The sequence below is a fragment of the Perissodus microlepis genome, chromosome 11 (genome assembly GCF_051167445.1).
Source record: "Perissodus microlepis isolate ML-2025 ecotype Zambia chromosome 11, ASM5116744v1, whole genome shotgun sequence".
NCBI classification, from domain to species: domain Eukaryota; kingdom Metazoa; phylum Chordata; class Actinopteri; order Cichliformes; family Cichlidae; genus Perissodus; species Perissodus microlepis.
The window spans coordinates 8,297,674-8,322,011 of NC_140471.1; the positions used below are offsets into that span (position 1 = coordinate 8,297,674).

General features: G+C 40.5%; 2 protein-coding genes across 4 annotated transcripts; both read left to right on the plus strand.

The window, feature by feature from the left end:
- Positions 1-1,608: 1,608 nt before the first annotated feature.
- Positions 1,609-11,940, plus strand: LOC146377189 (uncharacterized). 3 transcript variants are annotated; one of them, XM_084943116.1, is made up of 10 exons: positions 1,609-1,692; positions 2,252-2,677; positions 3,829-4,341; positions 4,453-8,102; positions 8,172-8,439; positions 8,694-8,882; positions 9,479-9,562; positions 9,681-9,867; positions 10,016-10,223; positions 10,323-11,940. In XM_084943116.1, the coding sequence occupies exons 2-10, from the start codon at positions 2,278-2,280 to the stop codon at positions 11,532-11,534; spliced, it is 6,711 nt and encodes a 2,236-aa protein (XP_084799242.1). In that variant the 5' UTR covers positions 1,609-1,692; positions 2,252-2,277; the 3' UTR covers positions 11,535-11,940. The 3 variants fall into 3 exon arrangements, with proteins under 3 accessions (XP_084799242.1, XP_084799241.1, XP_084799243.1); XM_084943115.1 differs by having other exon boundaries at positions 1,650-1,737; XM_084943117.1 differs by having other exon boundaries at positions 1,650-1,737; positions 8,697-8,882.
- Positions 11,941-18,490: 6,550 nt separating this feature from the next.
- On the plus strand, positions 18,491-21,426 carry LOC146377190 (uncharacterized). The gene is made up of 2 exons (XM_084944854.1): positions 18,491-18,655; positions 19,335-21,426. Exons 1-2 carry the CDS (start codon positions 18,500-18,502, stop codon positions 21,258-21,260), a joined length of 2,082 nt encoding a protein of 693 aa, XP_084800980.1. The 5' UTR covers positions 18,491-18,499; the 3' UTR covers positions 21,261-21,426.
- The last annotated feature ends 2,912 nt before the right edge of the window (positions 21,427-24,338 follow it).

The window sequence follows — 24,338 nt, forward strand, 5'->3', positions numbered from 1 at the left end:
GTAATTTGTGCTATATTAAAATCGAGGGCTGCACATAAATGCAAGAGACATCTACAACTCAGTATACAAAGCCCATTCCAAAAAAAAAAAAATGTAATGAGTAAATGTAAAAAACAAAACAACAGAATGCAATCAACTGGAAAGTACACAAGCCAGTTTTTATTTTTTTCAGAGAACACTTCAAATGTTTAAATGTAGAAAATGTAGGGATTGACGAAAAATGTTTAATCATTAAAAATTGATGGCATGTCTCAAAAAAGTTTGCATGGTGGCAATAAAGGCTTTAAAGGTAAGTGGTACTAAAAAGAAACAGCAGGAGGAACATTTTTGCAGCTCATTAGGTTAATTGGGAACAGTCTGAGTATATAAACTACATCTTAGCGGGGCAGAGTTTTGCATATCTGCAAAAAACAAAAACTGCATCTACAATTTCAGAATAATTTCCCTCAACTTAAAATAATGAAGATTTTGAATATAATGTTTTCATAATATCATCAAAAGATTCAGAGAATCTGGAGAAATTTCTGTGGGCAAGGGATAAGGCAAACGTCTACATCGCATGCCTGGGATCTCTGACACAATTCTGTCATTGAAATCACTGCATGTCGAGGTTTGTGAAGAAGCCAAATGTGAACATGATCCAGAAACACTGCTGTCTTCTCTGGGTCAGCCTGCATCTCTGATGGTATGGAGGTGCTTTAGCACCTATGGAACTGGCAGCTTTCACATCTGGAAAACATCAGTGCTGTAAGGTATATACAGGTTTTAGATCAACACATGGTCCCATCCAGGCAACCTTTTTTTTCAAGGAAGTGCTTTCATGTTTCAGACTGCATTTCTTACAGCAGCTTTGGAGCAGAAGAGTCCAGATGTTGAACTGACCTGCCTGCAGTCCAAACCTTTCACCAGCTGAAAACATTTGATGCATCATCAAATAGAAAAAGTTAGAATCCTACATCAGACAAGAATGGGAGAACATTCCTCACAAAAGTCCAGCAGATGCTCTCCTCAGTTCCCAAACATTTACAAATTGTTGTTACAAGGTGAAGGAATGCCACACATGTGTTTTGTTCAAATACAAAATTAGCTTATTTTTTTCTTGAAATAGTACAATTTCTCAATTTAACAATTTTCCATGTTTTCTGTGTTGTATTGTGAAACATGTATGGGCTGATGACTTTTGCAAATCATTATGTCTGTTTTTATTACTTTTTTTTACGCAGTATCCCAACTTTTTGGGAATTGGGTTTGTATATACAACAGACGCTTCACATTAAAATGACGGTTTTTGTGATTATGTTTGCATACGTGCACATGACATGAGTGTGCAGTCACAGTGTGAGTTTATGAAGGTTCTACTACAAAATCTTTGTGTCTCTGTGAACACCTGCACTTTGAGGATCCCTGGAAATTTTACGATAAAAATAAATATTACACTTTTTTAAAGGTTTTTGTTCTCCCTCTTCTGATATTTTATTTGTTGCAACAAAAAAATTGAAACGGACTTAACACTGGTCAAGGATGCCAACCGGTAGTAACAGTTTTCAGAGTGGCCCAAACTTGCTGGAAAACCACATTTCCCATCACTCCTCCGCGAGCTTTGTCAGACGTGACGTCACGATGTCTGCATCTCCTCCGTGCAGGCTTTGTCAGAAACGACGCGGTGATGTTTGGGCGGACGAGTGAGTCTAGGTAACGCTGAATCTACATCCTCCTACTTCCACACACCGTGTCTGTGTAAGTGGGCGTCTGTGTAGATGGATGGTCTTAAATCGGGAAATATTATTTAGTGTATTTGGCGCTTTATCAGAGCGGAAGTATCGCATTTTGCACTCTGATTTTTACCGCAAATCAGTGAATTAGGCTAACCAGGCTACCATTATCTTCGTCTGGTTATTAGAGAGACATTGCTCAAGGAAATCACCAGCAAGAATATGGTCCTCAAATGTTTTCATATGTCTTAAATTTTTTATTTTATTTTATTCTTTAACACCTCATTGTGGCGGCTGAGCCCCATGTTGTTGTGGGGTTTTTTTTTTTGCTTTGTTTTTTTTGTAATGCAAATGTTACAAGCTCAGTAACAATATGCGCTAGTCCCCCAGCTGTCGCTATGTGGATTACAAAGATGCTTTTCACTCCTTTTAAAATGTGTAGAACCCGCAGTCTTGGCAAAAAGCTAAATGAGGTAGGGCGATTAGTATCTGTGTAATTATCAGTCATATGTGTTTCTGTCTGGAACCTGACTTCACAGAAACATCTGAACAAGAAAGACTACAAATGCAGACTACAAACCAGGCTCAGAGTGGGTCAAACCCTGTGACCACAGCGACCTCAAAGCTACCGCTGGACACTGAGGCTCAGCCAGCACAAAATGAGATAGATGCACAAAAAAAAGACAGCAAGGGAACTGCTGCTGAGACTGAGGAGGTAATTGCACCGGAGGGAAGTGCAGCAAGGCTAAAATCAGCAGAAACACCTGCAAAGGTAGGGATGGACGTGGACACAGCTGCAAAACCAGCGGTACCTGAAACTAACACGAATGCTGGATGTGATGGGCAAAAGGGTAAAAAGCAGGAGAAAGCTGTAAGTGACGGCAGGAAATATGTTCCTTCCAAGAAGGCCATGGTAGATCCTTTGAAGATGGATATGTCCAAACCGCTGGTCATGCCTCTCACATGTGAGTCTTTTACTTGTCTTTCCATGTTATATGTTGTCGAGGACTGAGAGACCTGCTTGATTGTTATTATTTCAAATTTAGAATTACAGGAGACATCATATTCTGCTGTAAACAATATCTACAGTAATTAACTGTGTATGACTGTATCTTTTGCAGTACTTTTACAAGATGTAAACCTAACGTTGCTTCATTAAGCTGATACTGTTTGAAGTTTGGTTAAATCTGTACAGTCAATAGAATCTAATGTTCAGTAGCAGACAAAACTCAAAGCAAGAAATTATTTTGGTTGGGTTGATATTAGAGGTGGGAATCACCAGACACCCCACAGTACAATATTATCACAATACTTTACCCACAGTACGATATTATTTTGATTTCTAACATTTTTCCAGTATGCTTATATATGCATATTTTGCGATTTATCCTCCCTTTTTTCAACTGCAAACTATGTTCTTAAACTCGACTCAACAAAGACTCATTCACATTGATGGAAATATGTTGGCAATCTGTCTACATTTGTAAATTAGAGAGCAAATATTTGCAAACATTCCACAATCTCTTTATGAGTAATTGTCAGTCCAAGCTCTAAGCAACCATTTAGTCACAGCAAGTTGGGATTGGTCACAGAATGTGAAAAACATCAATGCAGTCACCAGGCACAAAACAATTTTTTATTTAATCGTATTTTTTGTAGCTGTAAGGAGGTTGCTGTCCTATTTTTAACTTTGTGACTGAGCCATTAGCTTTGTCAGGCTAAGTGTGTCCAGTTTGGGATGTTTCTTTTGTCGAGTCAATTTAATCTGAGTTTGCTTGGCTACATGTGTTATCTCAGGATGGAGGTGCATGAGATGCCCTTTTGGTAATAGTATTAGTAGCGTTTTCATTTATTTAACAAAATATTGATATTTGGTTCCCATTATGGATACAATATTGCCATGGAAAAAATTGCAATACTATGCAGTATAATTTTTGTCGGGTGTTTCTTAACCTGTCTTTACCTCCATCCAAATTTACCTACACATTCGCAAATGAAATAATCCTAGAATCACGTGTTTGTTTTTGTGAGCATGTATGTTTTGTATGGATTTGAGTCTAGGGATACAGACGTGTGTTATATGTATTTACTCTGCTTCTGCCCTTTTCCCCTGTAGCATCTCAGCTTTCCCTACAGTGCATGGAGTGCCATATAATCTTCAGCGATCACAAGAGCAAAGAACGTCATCTCAAGCTGAGCCACCCAGCAGAATATGAACAGTGCATACTGAGGAACGCCCTGTTTGCCTGTTACGTTTGTGATCGACATTTCACAAACTCCACAGAGCTCATGGTCCACCAGAAAGCCCACACAGAGAAGAAACCTTTCAAGTGTCCAATCTGCAGTCAGGCCTTCAACAAGTCATCAGAGCTGACCGTTCATAAAAAAATTCATTTTGGCCAAGATGGTTATGCCTGCACTGACTGTGGCAAACCTTGCAAAACGCTGACATTGCTGAAGTATCACCGGCGCACACACACTGGAGAGAGGCCTTATGTTTGCAAGGAATGTGGAAAGAGGTTCACCATGTCCAAGGCTCTGCAGAAACATTTGGTGTTACACTCGCCAGAGGGAGCTGAAGGAGAGGGGGGAGAAACCACAGCTAAAGCACAACCGAGAAAAAATGATGGTAAGAAAAAAAGTCAGTGGTACAAGTGGTAAAGTGTTGTTAAATAGAAATGCCATGACTTGAAACGAATTAAAAGCATCACCATAAAGTTTCTTCGTTTATTGTCTCTAGGTGCTTCAGCAACAAAGTATCCCTGTTCTATGTGCAAGGCCACTTTCAAGAGTTCCAGGACACGTTTGCACCACATGAAAACTAAACACAATTCCTTGCCTGCTACTGCCAGTAATGCTCTCCCAGAAGGTCAGCAAGTGAAACAGACTACACCCATTATAACTCCGATATCCATCTGCCAACCAGCACTACTACAGGTGGAGCCGAACGGACCCCTGCAAAAAGTTGATGCCAATATTGACACAGAGCAGATTCGCAAACTTATTGAGTCTTTGGGAAATGTGCAGAAAGTGAACCAAGTTGTCATACTGGGGCAGGTGCCACCTCATGCTCCACCACTGGAGGTGCAGCAAGTATCACAAGGGTTAGAGCCGGTGAATGTGAATCTCAGTCCACCGCAGATAGATTTTATAGGACTGAAACAAACAGACTCTAAGACAGATGAAGGTGACCCTTCAAACAATCCATATGATCCAATGGAGCAAACAATTATACTGGAACCTATTACTCCAGATGGACAGCTAGAAAATCCCTCTTTCTCAGTATTAGGTCCTCACATAGCAGCAGGTGAAAATGCAGAGCTTACACTTGTTCCAACTGAACAAGCAGAGAGACCTGAGGGAGAGGGGATGCATCAGACCCTTCAGCAACCGGATATTGATGTGCTTCATTCTAATCCTGTGGAGCAAATGGTTAGTCAGAATGAGGTAGATGATCCTAAACAAAATCTGGAGCAGACGGTCATATTAGAACTTACCCCTGCTTTGATACCAACTGAGGTGCTAGAGCAATCCCAAGCAATCCAACAAAATGAAATCCCTTCCTCCTCTCTGGTACCAACTACAGAACTAGAGACTCTCGATAAGACTGCAGAGCATACTGTCCTAGATGAGCAAGAGACCAGCCTGTCAGTTCCACCTCTTATGCCTACTGTTGAGTTGGAGCAAACATATTTACAACCAGAGGAACAGGACATTTCTTCTTGCACAGTTGTTCAAGCAAACACACTCACGCAAGCTTCAAGTGAATCGAAAACTCATTCCACAAAAGTTTTTGATTCACATATGGAAACAGTAGATCTAAATCAGGTGCACCCTGTGATAGATCCAGACACACAAGAAGAGACACAAAAGAAGCCTGAAGAAGAACCACCTGACAAACTGCTGGAAGATTCCAAGAATAACCTGTCTGAATCAGAGAACCCGCCTGCTGAAGAAAAGGTTCTGTCGCAATTACAGTCTAAGAAGGTGGCAAAGATCTCAGAATTACCCATTAATGTAATGTCAGCCCAAGAGCTGGTGAAAGTCCGGAAAAGAAAGCCAGCCAGAGCTTTTTTCTTTCAAGGATATATGCAAGATTTTGTGGGAAGCATCTACCAAGATGACTTACAAATTGATGCCAAACCTGCCAAGCGCCAAAGGTCAAAAAAAACCCACCTTGTTGTTAAATTTGGCCCACAAAGCAAAGAAAAGAAAAACAAGAAACAGAGGAAGCCTTCGCAGCAGCGTCAGCCAATGCAAGAAGAGGCGACAAGAAGCAAGACACCACCCAAAAAACTCACAGAGCAAAAAGTACCATCACAGAAGAAGGGAAGGAAAGGAAAAAGGGATAAAAAAGTAGAAAGAGTATTATCTACTGCTGAAACAAACTCACCCTTATCGCCCCAAGCCCCACAAGTAGAACAGCTCAAAGAGGATACAAGAAAAAATAAGATGAAAAAGCAAACGGAAGTGGCCAGTGTGGGTGTTGTGCAAATAAGTAAGCACAAAACTGTAGCATCGCCTATACTTACAAAGAAAAAACAGACAAAAATAATACAAAAGAAGCAAAAACGCAAAAATGCAAAGGATGGGAAGCCAAAGACAGACATGGAAAAAGGGGGAAAAGTCAAAAAGGCAGACACACCTTGCTCAAATATAAAGCAAGACTCTCTGCTTCTACTAAAAGGCCATAAACAGCCTCAGCTGAAAGTTTACAAGTTGGACCCTTCCAAGGCATCAACCCAAGCCTCAGAGGCTTCGCCTCATGAGTCCCAGACAATGTCTCAACAGACTAACAACAACAATCTCAAGCATCCAGCAAGTGAGTGCACAGATAATCTCACAGCACAAGGTAAGAAAAAAGGAGGAAGACCCAAGAAGAACCAGAAAGCACTTTCATTGATGTCCTCGCTCCAGCTTTCCCGTCAACCACCTGAGCCAACGCCTGCCAAGCCAAAGAACACAAGAAAACGTAAAGCTTCCTCAAAAATAGAGACTGAAGGAGTGATAACATCTCATTCCAAGCGTTCCTTAGAGTGTAAGGACTGTGGAGAGCGATTTGGTGAAGTCTCATCCCTACAGAAGCACAAGGCAACTGTGCATATTGTAGAAAGTCCCAGTCTCACTTACACCAATGGGAACATCTTTGAAGGCGTCTCAACCTTGGATCTTTACCAGCTTCCCAAAGGAAGTGAAAAGCTTGTTGGGGTGAAGAATGCTGCTACAGACTGGGACACTGAGACAGAGATGGGAGAGAATGCATTAGAAGAAAGGGAACAAAGTCTCTCCTTTCCAGCTTTGATCCCCTCCCCTTCTTTACCCATACCTCCTCCAGATGTTGAAGTGAAGACCTATGAAGATAAGAATGGAAGCAGAACAGAAGATGGTAATCCATCTCATATATCGCCAATCATTTACTCATCATCTGAACAGGTGAAACATTATGGGACTCTTCCAGATTTCACATCCGAAACCACTTTAAGTAGCTCTACTCAGACAAAGACTGATGAGACAGAAAAACCTTCGGCATCAGATGATAAGAAGCTAGAACAAGGTACCCCAAGGAATTCCAACTCTGATTGTGAAGTCCAGGGTGCTGCAGAGGAAGATATTAAGGAAGATTTACTTCTAGAGGTAGATTTAGTCACTGTTGGGGAACAGAATGAGAAAGACGATCTGACTTCTCAACGTGACACTGTTCCTCAAGATGAATCAATTGCAAGCTGCAGTTCTGAAAATGGAAATAATGATAAAGGATCTATCCTAGTCAGTACTGATACAACTGAAAATGGTCTGACTTCGCAGACTGTTTCATGTTCCACTTATCAAGTGGAGATCAAAGAAGAAGAAGAAGAAGTTTTAATTCAGAGGCAAAAAGCAGAAGGAAAGGGAGCCGTTATGAATTCTGCGAGAGGTAGGAGTAGAGGAACAGGGCGTCTGAAAAGGGATTTACCATCAAAGAAGGTTTCAGCTGGAGATGCTCCCAAAGACTCAGAGAAACAGCAGGATTATTGTCAGGTAGTTTATGAAAAACGTCCCATAACCTCAGATTCAGAAATGATTGACTGTGAGATCGGCACAAAGACGGCACAGCCGGAGACAAGTTCCAAATTAAATATCAACAAAGCAGATGTTCCTGGTGCTTTGTTGCCTTCCATTCCCTCTACGTTAGAGGGATCTCCCGAAGACCAAGTCGTCTTTGAGCTGGAGTCAATTACCACGAGTGTTGAAGAAGTAATGAAGGAAAGAGGGCTCCATGGAGGAACGGAACAAGATAAGGTGATGGACCAGTCTCCAGGCCTCATACTGGAGAAGTTCCTTACTTCTAGACAGAGAGCGACTGCTGAAAAGGAGCAGTGCCTGATGATGGCAAGCGACAATCAAGCACAGGTGAGACGCTTGCAGTACCAGCTATGTTAGAATTCAACACTGCATACTTAAGACTTGTTTTCATTACAGGGTTTGGGCTACATCACTGAAAATGAGGTACAAGTTCTTGGAAGTGATGAGATCAAGGTTGAAGAGAACAGTTCAAATCAACCACTGACTGCATCCACTAGTCAAAATAGACAGACTGCAAGCGTGCAGCCGCTGCATCATCGCGATATAAGGACTGTTCTGGTGAAAGAGGAAAGCAGCCTCATAGTGAATGATGTTCCAGCCACAAATGGCAGCAGACACATCCGCTGGAATGTAGAGGCACTTAGTGAAAATACAGTCATCCCAAGTAAGTATTAAGGTTTCTCAACCAATATGTAATTATAAAACTATTGATTTCTGCAGTCTACATACCACCTGGCACAGTATCTCTTGATTTCTTTTTTTTAAATCAAATGTTACTTTTTCTGATTATTGGATAAACCAAAGTTTAGCTGTTGTCACCTCTGCTTCCACTCATGGCTAATCACCTTCTGGCTAATGAGTATAACTCTTGGAAAACACTGTGCCATGTTAAATCATGTTCTTTGATTTGTATTTTAGCAGTAGAGGTTGGGGAGAGGACAACGGACTGTTGCATCTTACCAGAGTTCAACACCAGCCAGTGCATTTTCTATCCAATAAAGGAGGAGGAGAGAGAGGTCCTAGTAGAATCTGCTGGGACCAGCAGAAACCCAGAGGGATCCCACGATGCAAATCAGACAGAAAGTCAAACAACAGATTGTGATATACGTAAGTAACTCACTCGACCTCCACCTCCACTTACTTTGAAATCCACCATTTTTAATCCTCAGTCGTAAAAGGCTGATGGGGTATTGTCATCACCCTGCTGGATGGGCAGCGTTGACCCCTAAGTTTGTGAATGCGATAATTGCATAGTAGCTTCAAACTGATACCACAGGTTTATTTGCTAAAAACCTTGGATGAGTTTGGATCTTGGTGACCTTGGCCTAAAGTTCAGAGGTCACCTTTTCTGAAAATCTGGTCAATGCAGTAACTTGAGAATGTAGGGATGTAGGATTTTCAAATTATTACTGTCAGTGCAGCTACTAAAAATCTCAGGTGATTTTAATCTCAGTGACCTCAATGTCAATATCAGAGATCAAGATTTTTGAAAATGTTACGAGTGCAATAAGTCAAGAAGGAAGTCATCTAGGATTGTTAAATTGATGACATAGGTATGTCTACTAGCAGGTTGCACTGACGATCGCCAGTATTTTTCAGTTATACAAATGGAAGAGACTTGACTTTCTTATTGATTTTTATATTTGGTATTCTCCAAATACTATATAAAGGCTTATATATTAATTTTGAGTCTGTTTAAACAGGTGAATCGATCCATTCTGTACCAGACTATCAGGAAACAAGAGTCAAAGGTCTTTTCTCAGATCCTGAGGTCATCGAGCAACAAGGTTTGTTCCCTTTTGTGGAATGATTAGTATTTATATTTGAGAGACTTTCTTAAGCTGTTTATTGATGATGTCAATAAAACTTAAGATGATCCTCTTACATAATAAACCTGTCCTTTAGCTGTGTCAGACTCTGAGTGGCAGCACCTACCAGATCTTCATGAGTTTCTCCTCCAAAGTCCCGATGAAGAGGATGTGGGTGGCTTTGAATTGTCAGATCCTCAGCTTGATTCAGAAGCAGAAGTAATGGCCTATTTCTCCAAGACCTCTACCATCAGTGCACAACAGTCAGATCACACATCGCAAAGGTACAGTAAGACCTTCTTTGAGTCTACAAAACTATCATACATAGAAATAACTCTAAATACCTTTTTTTTTCTATTATTGCTGTTGTTCCCCTGTTACATACATGTAAGATTTGCTCTTGATGTTCTTTTGACTTTATTCTCCCCTTAGTTTGCCAACATCCGTGATCCCGTCTAATGCACCAAGAGATGGCAACAGAACCAGAGAGCCCATTGATTACTTCTCTAAGTATTTTGGTTGGGATACCTGGGTAGAAATTGCCAACTGTACAAATAAACTGTCCAACATGCCTGACGCTGTCACGGTCAGGGAAGTTGCACGCTTTGTTGGGATCCACATCGCAATGGGAACTTTGAAGGTTTGTATTTCTGCCTGTCTGTTTACTGAAATTATTACCTCAGTCTTGGTTAGATGCTAAAACCTAATTTTTTTTTTTTTTCTATTGTTACTTTCTTAGTTTCCCAGTGCAAAGCTCTACTGGGAAGACTTGACTAAGGTGCCGTTGATTGCTGAAGCCATCCCGTTGTCCCGTTTCCTCGAGCTGTCTCGCACGCTGAAGCTGACTTCTTCAAAGTATCCAGCCAACGCTAATCCCCACAAAGGAACTTGTGATAGTGATCAATGTGGTGACGAGGCAAATGGCTCAGATGGTTCAAAACAGGCTGATCCCCTGTGGAAAGTTCAGCCATTATTGTGTCGTTTCAAAGCAGGGTGCCAGTCATTAAGACGAGAGGGCGATTATGCAGTTGACCAATATCCACTTCCTCTCACTGGGAAGGTGCACAACAACAAACTGTCTCTCTACAGCACTGCTTTAATTGGATTTGACGGCTTACTCTTACATGTCGATCTTAAGGTGGATCTCTCAGACAAAGAAGGTGCTGTAGAAAAAATGGTCCCCGAAGGTAGTATGGTGTTCCTTTGCAAACAGGAACTGTCCACCCCTGTGATGCTCGAACGCCTTTTAGCTGCTGGGGTTCATGGAGCAGGCAGGGTGGGAGGGGCTCGAGGACAGATCGGTGATGAGTTTGTGAGCTCAGATGGGAAGTTGATGCTGCGCAGATCCCATTGTGGCTTCATACTTTCTACTGCGGGAAATGGCCAAAGGAGCGCGGCCTCTCTCATTGAAAACTTTGAGAAAGCCCAGATGTCGGCCCGTCTCCACAGAGAACTGAAAAATCTTTATGCAATTCCCCTCACTGCCTCTGCACCAAGCTGCTGGCCCCAAGCAGTGCTCTGGTACCTCACTGATCTGGCTTTGGTAAACTCCTGGCTCCTGTATCGACAGGATTTCAGAGCATCCGTGCCACCTTTGACTCTCATGGCTTTCAGATTGGAAGTGTCCAAGGCTTTGATCTTCTCTAGTAGCTCGGATACCCAAGACTCAGTTCCTCCCCAGCCGCCGGCAGCAGAGGTTCACACAACAAATGAAACCCGCAGTCCCATCCTGGTGGAGGAGAGTCCTCTGCCAGACGCAGCCACACGATATGACGGCTCAGGTCACTGGCCGGAGCAGCTTGGAGAGGGAGAGGGGGGCAGGTGCCGTTTTGGGGACTGTCAGAGGACATCACGAGTGTTATGCCTCAAGTGCTGTGTCTTTCTTTGTATCTCACGTAACCACAACTGCTTTTTGAATTTCCATAATCAGGGAAGTTTGGGGAAAGAGTAGTATCTGCTACAGAATTTACCAATCTCTGATTGTAACTGTGTTTTTGGTGTAGGGAAACTCACTGCCTTTCACTGTCATGCTTTTTTAGGGCTGTTGTGATGCATTTTTAAAAAATCTTAATATGTCATTTAGGAGTTGTAAAAAATGAATTTGCCTTCAGAAAGAAAAAAAAGACTCAGAGCCACACACTGTGCTGGAAAAGAAGTGTAAAAAGTTGTTTGTTTGTTTTCACTGTGGCCATCATGATACTTTTGCCCTCAACTATTTATTTTCACCTGATCTAGTTTACATTCTACAGTGAGCTTATTTTTTGGCTCTATGAATTGTAGTATTAAAGAAAGTATCATTTATTTGAGTTTTAGAAAACAATAAAGGACAAGTGGGGAAAAAAACATGCATCTTTTGATTATTTATTTATTTAGTCATTTGAGGACTGCTTACAAGTACATTTTATCACAGTTTGAACTGTCCAAGTGTTGAAAAAGAAAAATGTGCCAAAACATATTAAAGCTCTTGTGTACTGAAATAACCAAGTACGACTCAGTACTGCAACAATGCGAGTAATTAAAGTCCATCGGTCATTAGAACATTATCCACTAAAGAAAAACTATACTAGCACATAGAGCTGATGCATGCTTGTATGAGTTTTGAAATACAAAATACATATTACAGAGTACTGTACAAATTGGTGGTAAAAAATACACGTCAAAATGGAAGAAATGTTTGTAGAACTTGCAACCAAGTTTTTACTCACCCATCATTTCTTTGTATTGTGTTAAGAAAAGGGGAAATAAGTGCAGAAACATGCAAATATATATATGTATGAAAAAATATAGAATATTAAGCAAAAACAATTTATACTATTCTAGCAAGCTTGAAAGTCAACATTTGGTATGAGCACTTTTATTCTACATCACAGGTTGAACTCTCTTAGACAAGCTTTCTTTTAGATACTTTGGATGTTGACTTCAACATGATCCCACACCACTTCAGGTCCATGCTCTGGGAAGGCCAATTCATGACTGATTTTTTTTTTTTTTTTTTTATCCAGAAATGCTTTAACTGCATTTTACTGCGGAAGTGTGTTTGGGTCATTGTCATGCTTAAAAATCAATCAAAGCAATTGCCAATCAGAATATTTTCCATTGGTATTGCATGGTGAATAAAAAAAATCTGATGGTACTGATGCTGCATTCATAAGTCAATCAATGTTGATAAAATCACCAACACTGTCAGTTAAATTTTGGACTACACCATGAAAAAGCCTCCAGCGTGTTCTGCAGAAGGCCGTAGACCTTGTCTCGCACCCTCTTTGGTCATGGCGGGGAGGGCACAGAAGACACAACTCAGCATCCCGTAACATCGACTTGCACTGAAGAATGTGGAGAGGCTCAGACAGGAAGATCCTGTTCTAAGATCTGCTTGGTAAAGGTTTTCCCAAAAGCGCAGCCAGAGCGAGTGACAAAGGCTTATGTTGTGCTGTGATCAGAGTTTTTTGATGTTTGTGGCATAAAGGGATCGGAGTCTCCATTCACACTTCGTACATGTGGCGGAACGACAGAAATGATGGGTAGAAGAGCCACAGGCTTTGTAGTGGAGTCACTAGATGGAGCCACATCGGTCACACTGCCGACAATAATTGAATAATTTAATCTAACAACATTCTGAGTAACAGAGCTGAGATAGTTGCCCTGAGGTGGCAGCAAAACATTCTCATCTAAGGCCAATAGCCCATCTTATCCCACCACTCGACCACAAAGCTGAGATCCTCCTTTTACTGGAACGTGACCTACTTAGTGTCCATAAGTTGTAGCAGCTCAGAAATGGTCCTCACAATGCCCCATACGCTCGGAAACTGGATCTGGGATGGGTTATCATTAGTGATGTCTGCTTAGGTGATGCTCACAAGCCTGCAACTGTGGATGCCTATCACACCAATGTGCTTGAAAACAATCGCCCATCCTATTTCAGGCCATGCCCAAATATGGTTCATCAAAGAGAATTATGGGTCCAAGACTGAGCATAAAGCCTTCCCTACCACTGAAACACCTTGAGTTGATGTATCCACTCTTGGAAGCACTATCTTTGATACATCTGAGGACAATAACAAAATTGGCCTTTCTGTTGAAGACAAACTGTTCCTAGAGGTCATGAAGAGAGAGATGCTCATAGATGACAGCAACAGTTGGATGGCACCAATTGCATAAAAGGGACCTCCCAGCAGCTTCCCAACAATTGCAACCAGGCGGTCAAACGCTTATCCTCTCTTCATCGCACCCTTGAAAAAAGGCCTGAAATGAAGAGGCATTTCTTTGCCTTCATGCTGAATATATTTGATCATGACCATGCTGAACTGGCTCTTCCACTTGAAGTGGACAAGGAGTACTGGTATTAATTTACCTTTGGGGTGTACCATCCACAAAAGCCGGGTCAGATCAGAGTTGTGTTCAACTCAAGTGCAAAGTGCCATGGCGTCTCTCTCAATGATGTCCTCTTCTCTGGACCTGACCTCAATAATAGCTTGATGAGTGTATTGTTGAGATTCAGACATGAAAATGTTGCAGTAACCGCTGATATTGAACAGATGTTTCACAGTTTCATTGAAAGAGAGGACCATCAGAACTATTTGCACTTCCTCTGGCATGAAGACAACAATCCTGCCAGTGACATCTGTGAGTATCGCATGAAGGTTCACATGTTTGGCAACAGTCCCTCCCCGTCTGTAGCTATATATGGCCTTCGACATGCAGCAGCTTATGGTGTAGAGGAATTTGGATCAGATGCACAATGTTTTGTTAAGAGGGAGTTCTGCATTGACGATGCTTTGAAGAGAGCACAGAAAATGCTTGCCACATCTAACCTTCGTCTGCATAAAATAGCATCGAATAGCTCTGAGGTTCTTGTTGCGTTTTCTCCAGATGACCGTGCAAAGGGGCTTAAGGAGCTAAATCTGGAGACTGATGTGACACCTACACAGCGAAGTCTTGGTCTGATATGGGACCTTAGGAAAGACACCTTTAACTTCCAAGTAGCAGACACAGTGAAGCCCTTTACAAAGAGAGGTCTCTTAGCTACAATCAATGGTCTTTTCAATCCCTTAGGATTTGCTTTGCCAGTTACAATGCAGGGAAAGATGCTGCTGAGAGAACTTTCAAATGAGACCCTAGACTGGGACACTCTACTGGCTGGAGAAAAGGAAGCTGAGTGGAATAAGTGGAAAGAATTTTTTGTTGATCTCAAGAATGTACATATTCCGAGAACCTATGCTTCTGCTACGATGTCAACAGCAATCAGAAAAGAGTTACACATCTTTTCAAACACTTTGACTAAAGCCATTGCAGCAGTTGCCTTCCTAAAGACCAATGTTGAAGATCAGAACCATCATGTGGGCTTCGTTCTGGGGAAAGCAAAATTGGCCCCACAATCTGCTCATAGAATTCCAAGACTGGAATTGGGAGCTGTTGTGTTAGCTGCAGAGCTTGCCGAAGCCATCACAGCTGAACTGGACCTAAATCTTGATGCAGTTGAATTCTACACAGACAGCCGTGTGGTTTTAGGCTATATAAGTAACCAGACTAAGAGGTTCTATGTACATGTTGGCAGCAGGGTGCAGCAAATCAAGAGGATTTCAGAACCAAAACAATGGCACTATGTTTCTACGAGCTCTAACACTGCTGATATAGGCACATGCTCAGTGCCTGCTTCCATGCTTGGTGACAGTGCCTGGCTTAAAGGACCTGTTTTCTTGTTACAAGCCAGTGTTACAACAGAAACTGAAACCTATGACCTCGTGGACCCCGTGTTGGATGATGAAATATGTAGCTTTGTCTCTCACACGAGCAATGATGGGTCTCAGCTAGGATCGCAAAGTTTCAGACGTTTTTCCTCTTTGAAGAAAATCCTCAGGGCCCTTAGCTTGCTCATTCATATTGTGAAGGTCTTCAAAAACAAAGATGAAGACCTCTCTTGCAGTTCATGGCATCATTGCAAACAGTCTCACACAGTAGAGGAACTGACAAAAGCTGAGATTGTTGTCATCAAAAGTGTGCAGAAGGAAATGTTTGAGGAGGAACTTGCCTGTATTGCCAATAGTAAAGACATACCAAAACAAAGCTCTTTACAGAAACTCAGTCCCCTCAGTGATAATGAAGGACACTTGAGGACAGACAGAAGGCTGAAACACGCTAACATCGACTACAAGGAGAAACATCCTCTCATTATTCCAGGTGGTAGCCACGTTGCCAAGTTGATAGTAGAATACCATCACCAGCGAGTAATGCATCAGGGACGGGTGTTCACAGAAGGTGCAGTCTGTACTGCTTGATACTGGATTACAGGAGCCAGGAGGCTAATCAAGCAGATTATCAACAACTGTATCATCTGCAACAGACTTAGGAAGAGAGCAACTGAGCAAAGAATGGCAGATCTGCCTCCTGATTGTATCAGCACCGAACCTCCTTTCACCTTTGTGGGCTTGGATGTATTTGACCCTTGGCCTGTGGTCACAAGGCGCACAAGAAGAGGCCAGGCACCCAGAAGGTGTGCACTACTCTCCCCTCCAGGAAGTTTTAGTGAGAAAGATCTCCATTGACAGCAGTGGAGGCGAGTTCAATACCTTGCAAACACATTTTGGAACAGATGGAGACAGGAGTACTTAGGGACACTGCAGAGCCGAAACAAGTGGCAACATAAGCATGCAAACCTCAAGGTGGGAGATTTGGTGCTCATCAAAGATGCATAAGTGAGGCGTAATGAATGGCCGATAGGACTTTGGCTCTTTTGAACCAAAACAGGTTGGAAAATACCCTGTAATTAACAGAAATTGAGAATGAATTTCTTTCTTTTCTCTGTGTTATTATAATGTGCAAAGACTAGCTGTAAGAGGAGTCTTTCAGGTTGCACCAATGAGACAATGTAATTGTTTCACTTTTATACTGGTAAAATCTAAAGGATTAATCATACCATTACAGTGTCATTTACAGACAGGCAAGAAATTAAAGGCATACCCTGAACTCTTGACCCCCTACACAGAGAGACATTGTTGCACTTTGCTGCCATGTTAGGGTCCACTTGTCAAAGAGAAATGAGTTGTACAATCAGTACAAAGTTGCTATGAGAGATTATCTTTGTCCTGTGACTAAGTATTTTAAAAGGGGTCACTGAATAATTGATTATGAAAATGATGTGAATCATATACCATGGCTTTCACACCAGATCTCAACCAAGAATATCTGGGGGAAAATTGACTGACATAACAGAGAGATAATAACTCTGTTGGTGTTTCGGAATCAATTCCAGGAAACACTGAAGCTGTTGCAGGCATGTGTTGTACAAATACTTCACAAACTTGTCTTTGTCACGTGATTGTACACATTGCTTCTTTGGTTCTGTTCTGTGTTTCTATATAGTTGTGTCTTCTGAGCCTGTTAGCGGAGAATGCTATTTGTGTGTAACTTAAAAAACATATCAAACATGTTTCTCTTTCTATAGATTTTATTTATTTATAATTGTATGTTTTGTCAGTGCCTTTAGGACTATTGTGATGCTGATTCAAAGAAGGTCAGTAAGTCTAAAGCAGACTAAAGACCAACTTAGGCTTTCATTAAATGAATCCACTACTCACTGTTACTGTAACATGGAGCACTTTATTATAGTCGATGAAACAGGAATACACAAAAACAGCACTGCAGTATAGTCAATCAGTGAACTTGATTATGACTGCAATGTGAGGGGCTTTGCAAAATTAGTTGTGTACATAGCTGGGCTGGACATTTGCCCGGTGGGCCGATGGGTTATTTTGTTGTTGTTGTTTTTGTAACGGTATAAAAAAATGAAAGGTGGTGGATTGGCCAGATGCTGGCAGATGTGTAAAAATAACTCTGATGTTTGGTGGTGGCTTTGGTGGAGGAGGAGAGACCCGTGGTGGCCACTGGTCCGGCTGTGCTCTCCCTCCCTCTCCTGATACTACTTCAATCATGAAACTGATCAATGATCAGCTGATCGGCTTTTCTCTCTTGTTTGTTTATCGCCCACTTTGCGCCAGAAAGAGGAAACCAGCTGAGGTTGCGCTAAACAACGGCAGCACGTTTAACCTTGATCAACTGTTGTTAGAATTTATTAAATATTACTTTCTATTATCAGCTGATGTTTGCTGGAGCCACAGCCCTAAAAGCTGCAGGTCATGATATCTGTTTGGATATCCTGGTGAGAGGGAAGCATGAAGATGAAACCAGGAGATGTCCTTACTGAATCATCAGAGCTGAACAGGTGATGGAGAAACAGGTTTACCTTTTAGGTGACATGAATGAGTTGAAGGAAAGTTATGAACTTTTTCTGAGAGACAAATAACACCAGGATCCTTTTCTAAGTAGCTGACAGCTGGTAACTGTGCAGGGGCGGGTCTAGCAAAGTTTTGCCAGGGGGCCAGGTGGGGCATTAACAGGGAAAGGGGGCACAAAGAAATACTTTTCTGTCTTATTCTCATTTAAAATGTCTAGATTTTAATAAATAATTATCTGAATCTTACAGCCAAAGTTTTTATCTGATGTAAAATGTAGAGAAATCATACATATATACCAACATGACAGTGTACATCCCTGTCACAACAGCATTTGTTTTTATTCAAAGGCTTTATGGCTTTTCCTATAATTACGGAAGCGTAGAGCTGCCACCCAGGCAAAAGAAAAATACAAGTGTATCACGTTATAACGTGAAAAGTTTATTGTTCTAACAAGATACTTTTCCTGTTTGTACAATATACTATCATGTTTGTACAATATACTTTTCACGTTTGAACAACATAATATCACGTTATTACAATATACATAATTATCACGTTCGTACAATATAAATATTATATTGTACGAACGTGATCATATATTGTACAAACGTAAAAAAAAATACCATTACAATAACATTTTTTATTGTAAGAACGTAAAACGTGTTGCGTTCGGAAACCCAAATCCATGGTAGTTGTGGAGAGCTCACGCTCTTCAGAACTGGCACTTAACTTTGAATGCCCTGCTTTCAACAAGGACACAAACACTGATAGCCCACTTCTGAGATTTCTTCGGAATCGTGGTGTACCTGAGGACTGTCTCTTACGAATGCTACAAGAACACGTAAGTGCTCTCTTGAGGGGGAAATTTGTAAAACTCGCTTTTTACGAAGTTACAGCGTCTAAAAATGTGACATATTGCTAAGTTAGCAACCACAGCGGTTTTCGCTTCTCTCGCTTTGACTGCGTAAGGACGTAACGGTAGGCTGCATAGGTGTGGATCTATATGGAATGGAGAATGTAAAACAAATTAACCCGCTGTATAAAACTGGGTCGTTGTATGACCACATGTTACTACTTAACCCGTATGCAGATTCCAGGTTTCTTAAATATATCGCTATATTATGTGATGCACAATGTTTCCTTGTTTATCTAAAAACAAATGAATTAAACTGTGTTTATATTGATATTTGGCTTCAATTTAAAAAACCAGTGAGTTCAACCCTTTGTGCTCTGTGCAACTGAAAGATACGTGAATACTAATTTACTTTTTCAAAAGTGGGCGTTGTATATACTGTAATATTTCTATTAATAACATGTTAGAGAATCTCATTAATGTTGCTGGCATAGAGAGAGGAAAAGAATAAATGCTAAATATTGATGGCTGCCACTAAAATAATAACAGACAATTATCAAAACACATGTGAAATGTACATACATTTTTTTAGTGAGGTACCTCATGTGGTGTGGCAGCAGGTATACCTTGTCCTTCTGTATAGTAATAAATATCTCTGTTATTACAGATTGATGCCACAGTGATTGATTTCATGGATGACAAGACCCTGTCTGGTTACATCCCAACATATGGTGATCGGATAGCTGCCAGACGGTTCTGCTTGGAAAACAGTGGTGCAAGTACTAAGGAATCAAGAAAAAACTCATTGCTCGAAAAATTGAAGGAAAAGATGGGAATCAATGAAAATGAGAAGAAACCTGATCATGAGGAGGCATTTGTTTCTAAGAGAAAAAGAACATATGCAAAAAACAACAAATGGGCTGAGAAAAAGACTCGAAAAATTGAGTTAGGGTGGATCCATGAAGGTAAGCAAGTGAGAAAGCGCAGAGGAGGAGGAACAAGGACCTTTGATGTGCCCAAAGACTCCAAAAAAGCTGACATATTACAGTATGCTAAAGATCTTTTCTTTCCAAGTGGAAAAAGCAAATTTGGAAGATGGGAGGTGTTCAGTCATGACATATTAGACTATCAGGAAGAGGCCGTTTTTGATGAAGATGTCACAGTTGGAGAACTCTACTCAGCACTTAAAATGGGAATGTTGAGATTTTACTTGTGCACAAGAAGATTTTCCAATGATGAAGATGATGAAGAAGTTTATGATAGAGAGAAAACACATGTAAACAATGTTACACAACTGACTGACTCACATCAAGGAGATGAAGAAGCTTCTCACACTGTTGTGATCTCATCATCAGAATCTAGGAATGCTGATGAAGATGTATTATTAGACACATCTGAGGTAATGATTGGACCCTACCTTGGAGAGCCTCTGTCTTGTCAACTTGATGACACTTTAATAGATGAACCATTCCTGCAGTTTGAGGAAGATGATCTGGTCATCACATCCATTACACTTCCTCCAACAAACACAGCAGTCAGTAGTCCAGATACATCTATAAGCAATGAAGCAATAAGCTCTGCAGGATCATATGATGTTGTCTGTGTTACCATCAAACTTCACAGGGTTACTATTCTGGAGGAGATGATCAGCCAGTTCAAAGATCCAGCACTCCTCATACACCCTCTAAAATACACCTACATTGATGAAAAAGGAGCTGATGCAGATGGCGTATCAAGAGATGTGTATGCTGCATTTTGGTCAGAGTTTGAACTCCTCTCCTTCAGCTGTGTTGTCCACAGAGTGCCATCACTGTCTCCTAAATGGCAGGAAGAAGAGTGGAAATCCATGGGTAGAATTTTACTGAAGGGATTTCAAGACCATGGATATTTCCCTTGTCGCCTTGCTCCTGTTTTCACAGTGGCACTCATCTTCGGTGAGAATCAAGTATCAGATGATCTGCTGTTTGAAAGTCTTCTCTTTTACCTAAGTCAATCAGATAGGGATCTGATAACAAGGGCACTAAAAGAAGATCTTTCAGATGAAGACAGGGATGAAGTGCTGGATCTCATGGATCGCCTGGATGTATCAGTGCTTACAACCAAAGAGAACTTAAAAGGCCTTCTTCTGAAAGTCGCACACAAACAATTAATCCAAAAACCAGCATATGCCGCAGAGAAAATGTCCTTAGTTGCAAGCCACTTCCTAAAAGAAGCTTTTCAAAGCCCACAAGATGTCCTACAAATGTATGAAGATAAAAAGCCAACAACGAGAAAGCTTTTGAAGTTGCTTACTGCCTCTCCCACCACTCAAGCAGAGAAGCAAAGCTTCAGATTTCTGCACCAGTACATCAGAGGACTTGACGATACAGGGCTTAGAAGGATGTTCAGGTTTCTTACTGGGTCAGATGTCATCTGTGTTGACAAGGTTGAGGTACTGTTCACGCCTGTGGATGGACTGGCACGACGACCTGTGGCACACACATGCGGCCCTCTTCTGGAACTACCATGGACATACACGTCCTACCCAGAACTACGAAATGAACTGGACAATGTTTTGGCTGCTAAAAGCTCTTATGAGTTCAGCATAGCTTGATTAAAGTCCATCATGTTTAAACCAAAGAATGAAAGGTTTGCACTAACAATGACTGGCTATGAAGCTCTAAAGTTTGTTAAACCCATAAACAGGGAACACATCATTGTATAAAAAAAGAAAGAGCTTAAATTTCAGGGAAGTGTTTTATTAGTAACCCCCCCCCCCCAAAAAAAAAAGGTTTTTTTTTTTCATATTTGAATTTATTTTCAAAAATTGTGGATAACATCAATTTGTTTCCACCATGAAAAATGTAAATTTCAGTTTAAATTTTCATACTTAAAAGTTTTACTAGTTTAAATGTTAACTAATTAGGTTTAATAAGTTCATATGGTTAGCAGCAAGAGGTGAACTATGCTTATTATTAGTTCTTATCATGTGTCAAGGTCCTTTTCCACAGGTCTGTGGTACAGTTTTGTAGGATACAAGATGTCTGCTAGAGGGGATGTTTTGTTTAGTAATAATTCAAAAGACTTAATATTAATTCTTTTCAAGTATATTTTTTTACCTTTCCACCAGTCATTTGTTTAGAACATATTTTAAGGGAATAACTTTGGAAGGCAATGTGTTTGATGCAATAGTTGACTGGAATAAAAGACGGAAAATTGGCACAGAAGTTAAGTTTTGTAGTGTTTATCAAGAGTCCGTGTTTTCTTCTCCTTGAACACAAATAAAAGGGAGGTTAACATCTAACAGTGTTTGTTAATTATTAAATAATGCAGAATTTTTACATTTACCAGTTTACAAGAAACTGTTCGTGGATGAATAGCAGTTGCACAATGTGTTCAGTAAAATTGAAAACAATATTTCATGAATGATAATGTATAGGATCAGCAGTTTAAAAAATGTTTTTTCGACAGTCTTAAAACAGAAATCAGATATAATAGAAATTCAGTTAAAAAATAATTGGAAATGCCAAAAGGTTGAGATTATTCAATGCAAGTCTTTCTACTGATTTATTTTTAAAACATTTTGCGTATTCAAGCATTTACTTCAATGTTCTCATTTCAATTAATAAACAGGTGTGAGATGTTTTCTTTAGATGGGAAGCAAACACCTGTTTTTTGCATAAATGTCTCAGTCAAAATATTAAAAAAAGAAAAGCAATACTAATACAAGGACCTGCTGTAATTTTGATTCTTCACTGGAGTACGCAGATTTGGTTAAACATATTTAGACATGCTTGCTTGCTACTATCTTGAACCGAAAATCCAAACAAAATAATAATGATTGTCTTTTCTATTGTTTATTGCACAAATAAAACATTGTACCAAAAAATATGTGTGTAAAAATTCCCAAATCCCAATTATATTTAGGTTTATAAGTCCTTCAGTATATAGGCTCTCAGGAAGAGATACAGTTCAATGGATTCATCTGCTGTGCTTGGTGGAAGTAAGAAGTTCTCTGACATTATAAGGCAACACAAGCTGAAAACGGTTTCATCACAGGTATAAGGTCCTCTCTGTTGACATTCTTGCTTACAAGCATCCACTGCCTCCCGAGAAACCTCTTTCAGATGATCCTGTCCTCCAAAGAGATGAAGGATGGTGTACATGAGAATCGGACGTCCACTTGGAGCAACTGCATTTCTGCTTCTGCGTATTATGTGGGTGTTCCACATATGTGCAACTTGCTGCAGCTCTTCCTATTAAATATTAAAAATTAAAAAATCTCATATCAGTAAAAGAACACATTTCTCTTGGCTCAACATGTTACCCAAAACAGCGCTGGCACGGCTGGCAGCCTTAACCCAATTTCCCTCGGGATGAATAAAGTACGATCAATCAATCAATCAATCAATCAATCAATCAATCAATCAAAAGCACCACACAGTGACAGTCAGAAAAACAGAGTTTATCAAAAATACTCAACAACAAGAATAACAGTGGTAGACACGTGATACTGTGGAAAATTTTAAGTAATTATTAAACGTGAATTGTTTTAGACAGTGTGATTTTATGTTTCTGGCCAGTGAAATATGCATTTTTTCATATCCTGAACGCAGTGATAATAGGGATGTGCATGGTGGGTGTTAAAGCAAACTTTTTATTCTCTCTCCGTGTCTCTCTTTCTCTCTAACACACACACACACACACACACACACACAATGACTCATTAAAAGAATATAAACATGGTTACATACCTCGATGACGTTCAGGCACGTAAACAATATGAGCTGCTTGTCCAAAAAACATCCAGAAAAGCAGTCATGGTCTTTTAGTTCCTGGAGACGATTTATCCAGTGCTGAGCATGATGTCGTCTCAGAAAGGCCCACCAGCCTTCAATACGCTGATTGTGATTGCTGGATCCAGTAATAAAACAGTTTCTGACGTTCGGATCCATAGTCCAGCGCAAGAATCGTTGCATCTCGCCCATTATGACATTTTCTGTTCCCAAATCAGAGCGAATCCTAGCAGGTGTTCCCATCCTCTTTTCAACTTCTGCTATGAAATATCCAGCAATGACTTTGGGATCATTGTTTGTTGAATAGGCATGAAGCCAAATCATAACTCTCGAAAAGCCATCAATAGCTCCATTTATACAGATTCCAAAAGGCTTCAGTTTGTCATAGGAGTCAACATGCCACATGAAATTTGGTCCAGGATTTACATACGTGCGTCGCATTAGGCGATTTCTGCGTCGTTGCTCAACACCGTAAGGGTCAAGATATTTCAGTAAATGTCTCACAGTACTCTGCGTGACAACATAACCTGCCTGAATGCAGTTCAGGTGGTGTAGTTTGTATCCATGGAGCCTCCCATGTCCCTCCAGTTGATCAATAAGAAATCGTGCCACCTCAATCGGATCGGACTCATTCTTTCTCCTATACAGTCCCATGCGTTTTAGGTTTCTTCTAAGTGTCGCCTCAATCCAAGCATAAAATAGAACTTAATTAATTCCAATAAACGAGCCATTTTCTCGCACTCTGATCTGCACTGTCACCCACTTCACTATGTTTTACGCTTCCGTAGTTTTACGGCAATATATCATGCTCGAACAATAAAATATATGTCATAACGTGAAAACTTTATTGTTCAAACAATATAATTATCACGTTCGTACAATATAATATTTATATT

Bases quoted from the DNA above. Each gene is read 5' to 3' on its own strand.
- LOC146377189 (XM_084943116.1), top strand. From the start codon at position 2,278: ATGCAGACTACAAACCAGGCTCAGAGTGGGTCAAACCCTGTGACCACA. The intron at 8,103-8,171 runs GTGAGACGCTTG...TTTTCATTACAG, and splicing joins CAAGCGACAATCAAGCACAG to GGTTTGGGCTACATCACTGA. The intron at 10,224-10,322 runs GTTTGTATTTCT...TTACTTTCTTAG, and splicing joins TCGCAATGGGAACTTTGAAG to TTTCCCAGTGCAAAGCTCTA.
- LOC146377190 (XM_084944854.1), top strand. From the start codon at position 18,500: ATGGTAGTTGTGGAGAGCTCACGCTCTTCAGAACTGGCACTTAACTTT. The intron at 18,656-19,334 runs GTAAGTGCTCTC...CTGTTATTACAG, and splicing joins TACGAATGCTACAAGAACAC to ATTGATGCCACAGTGATTGA.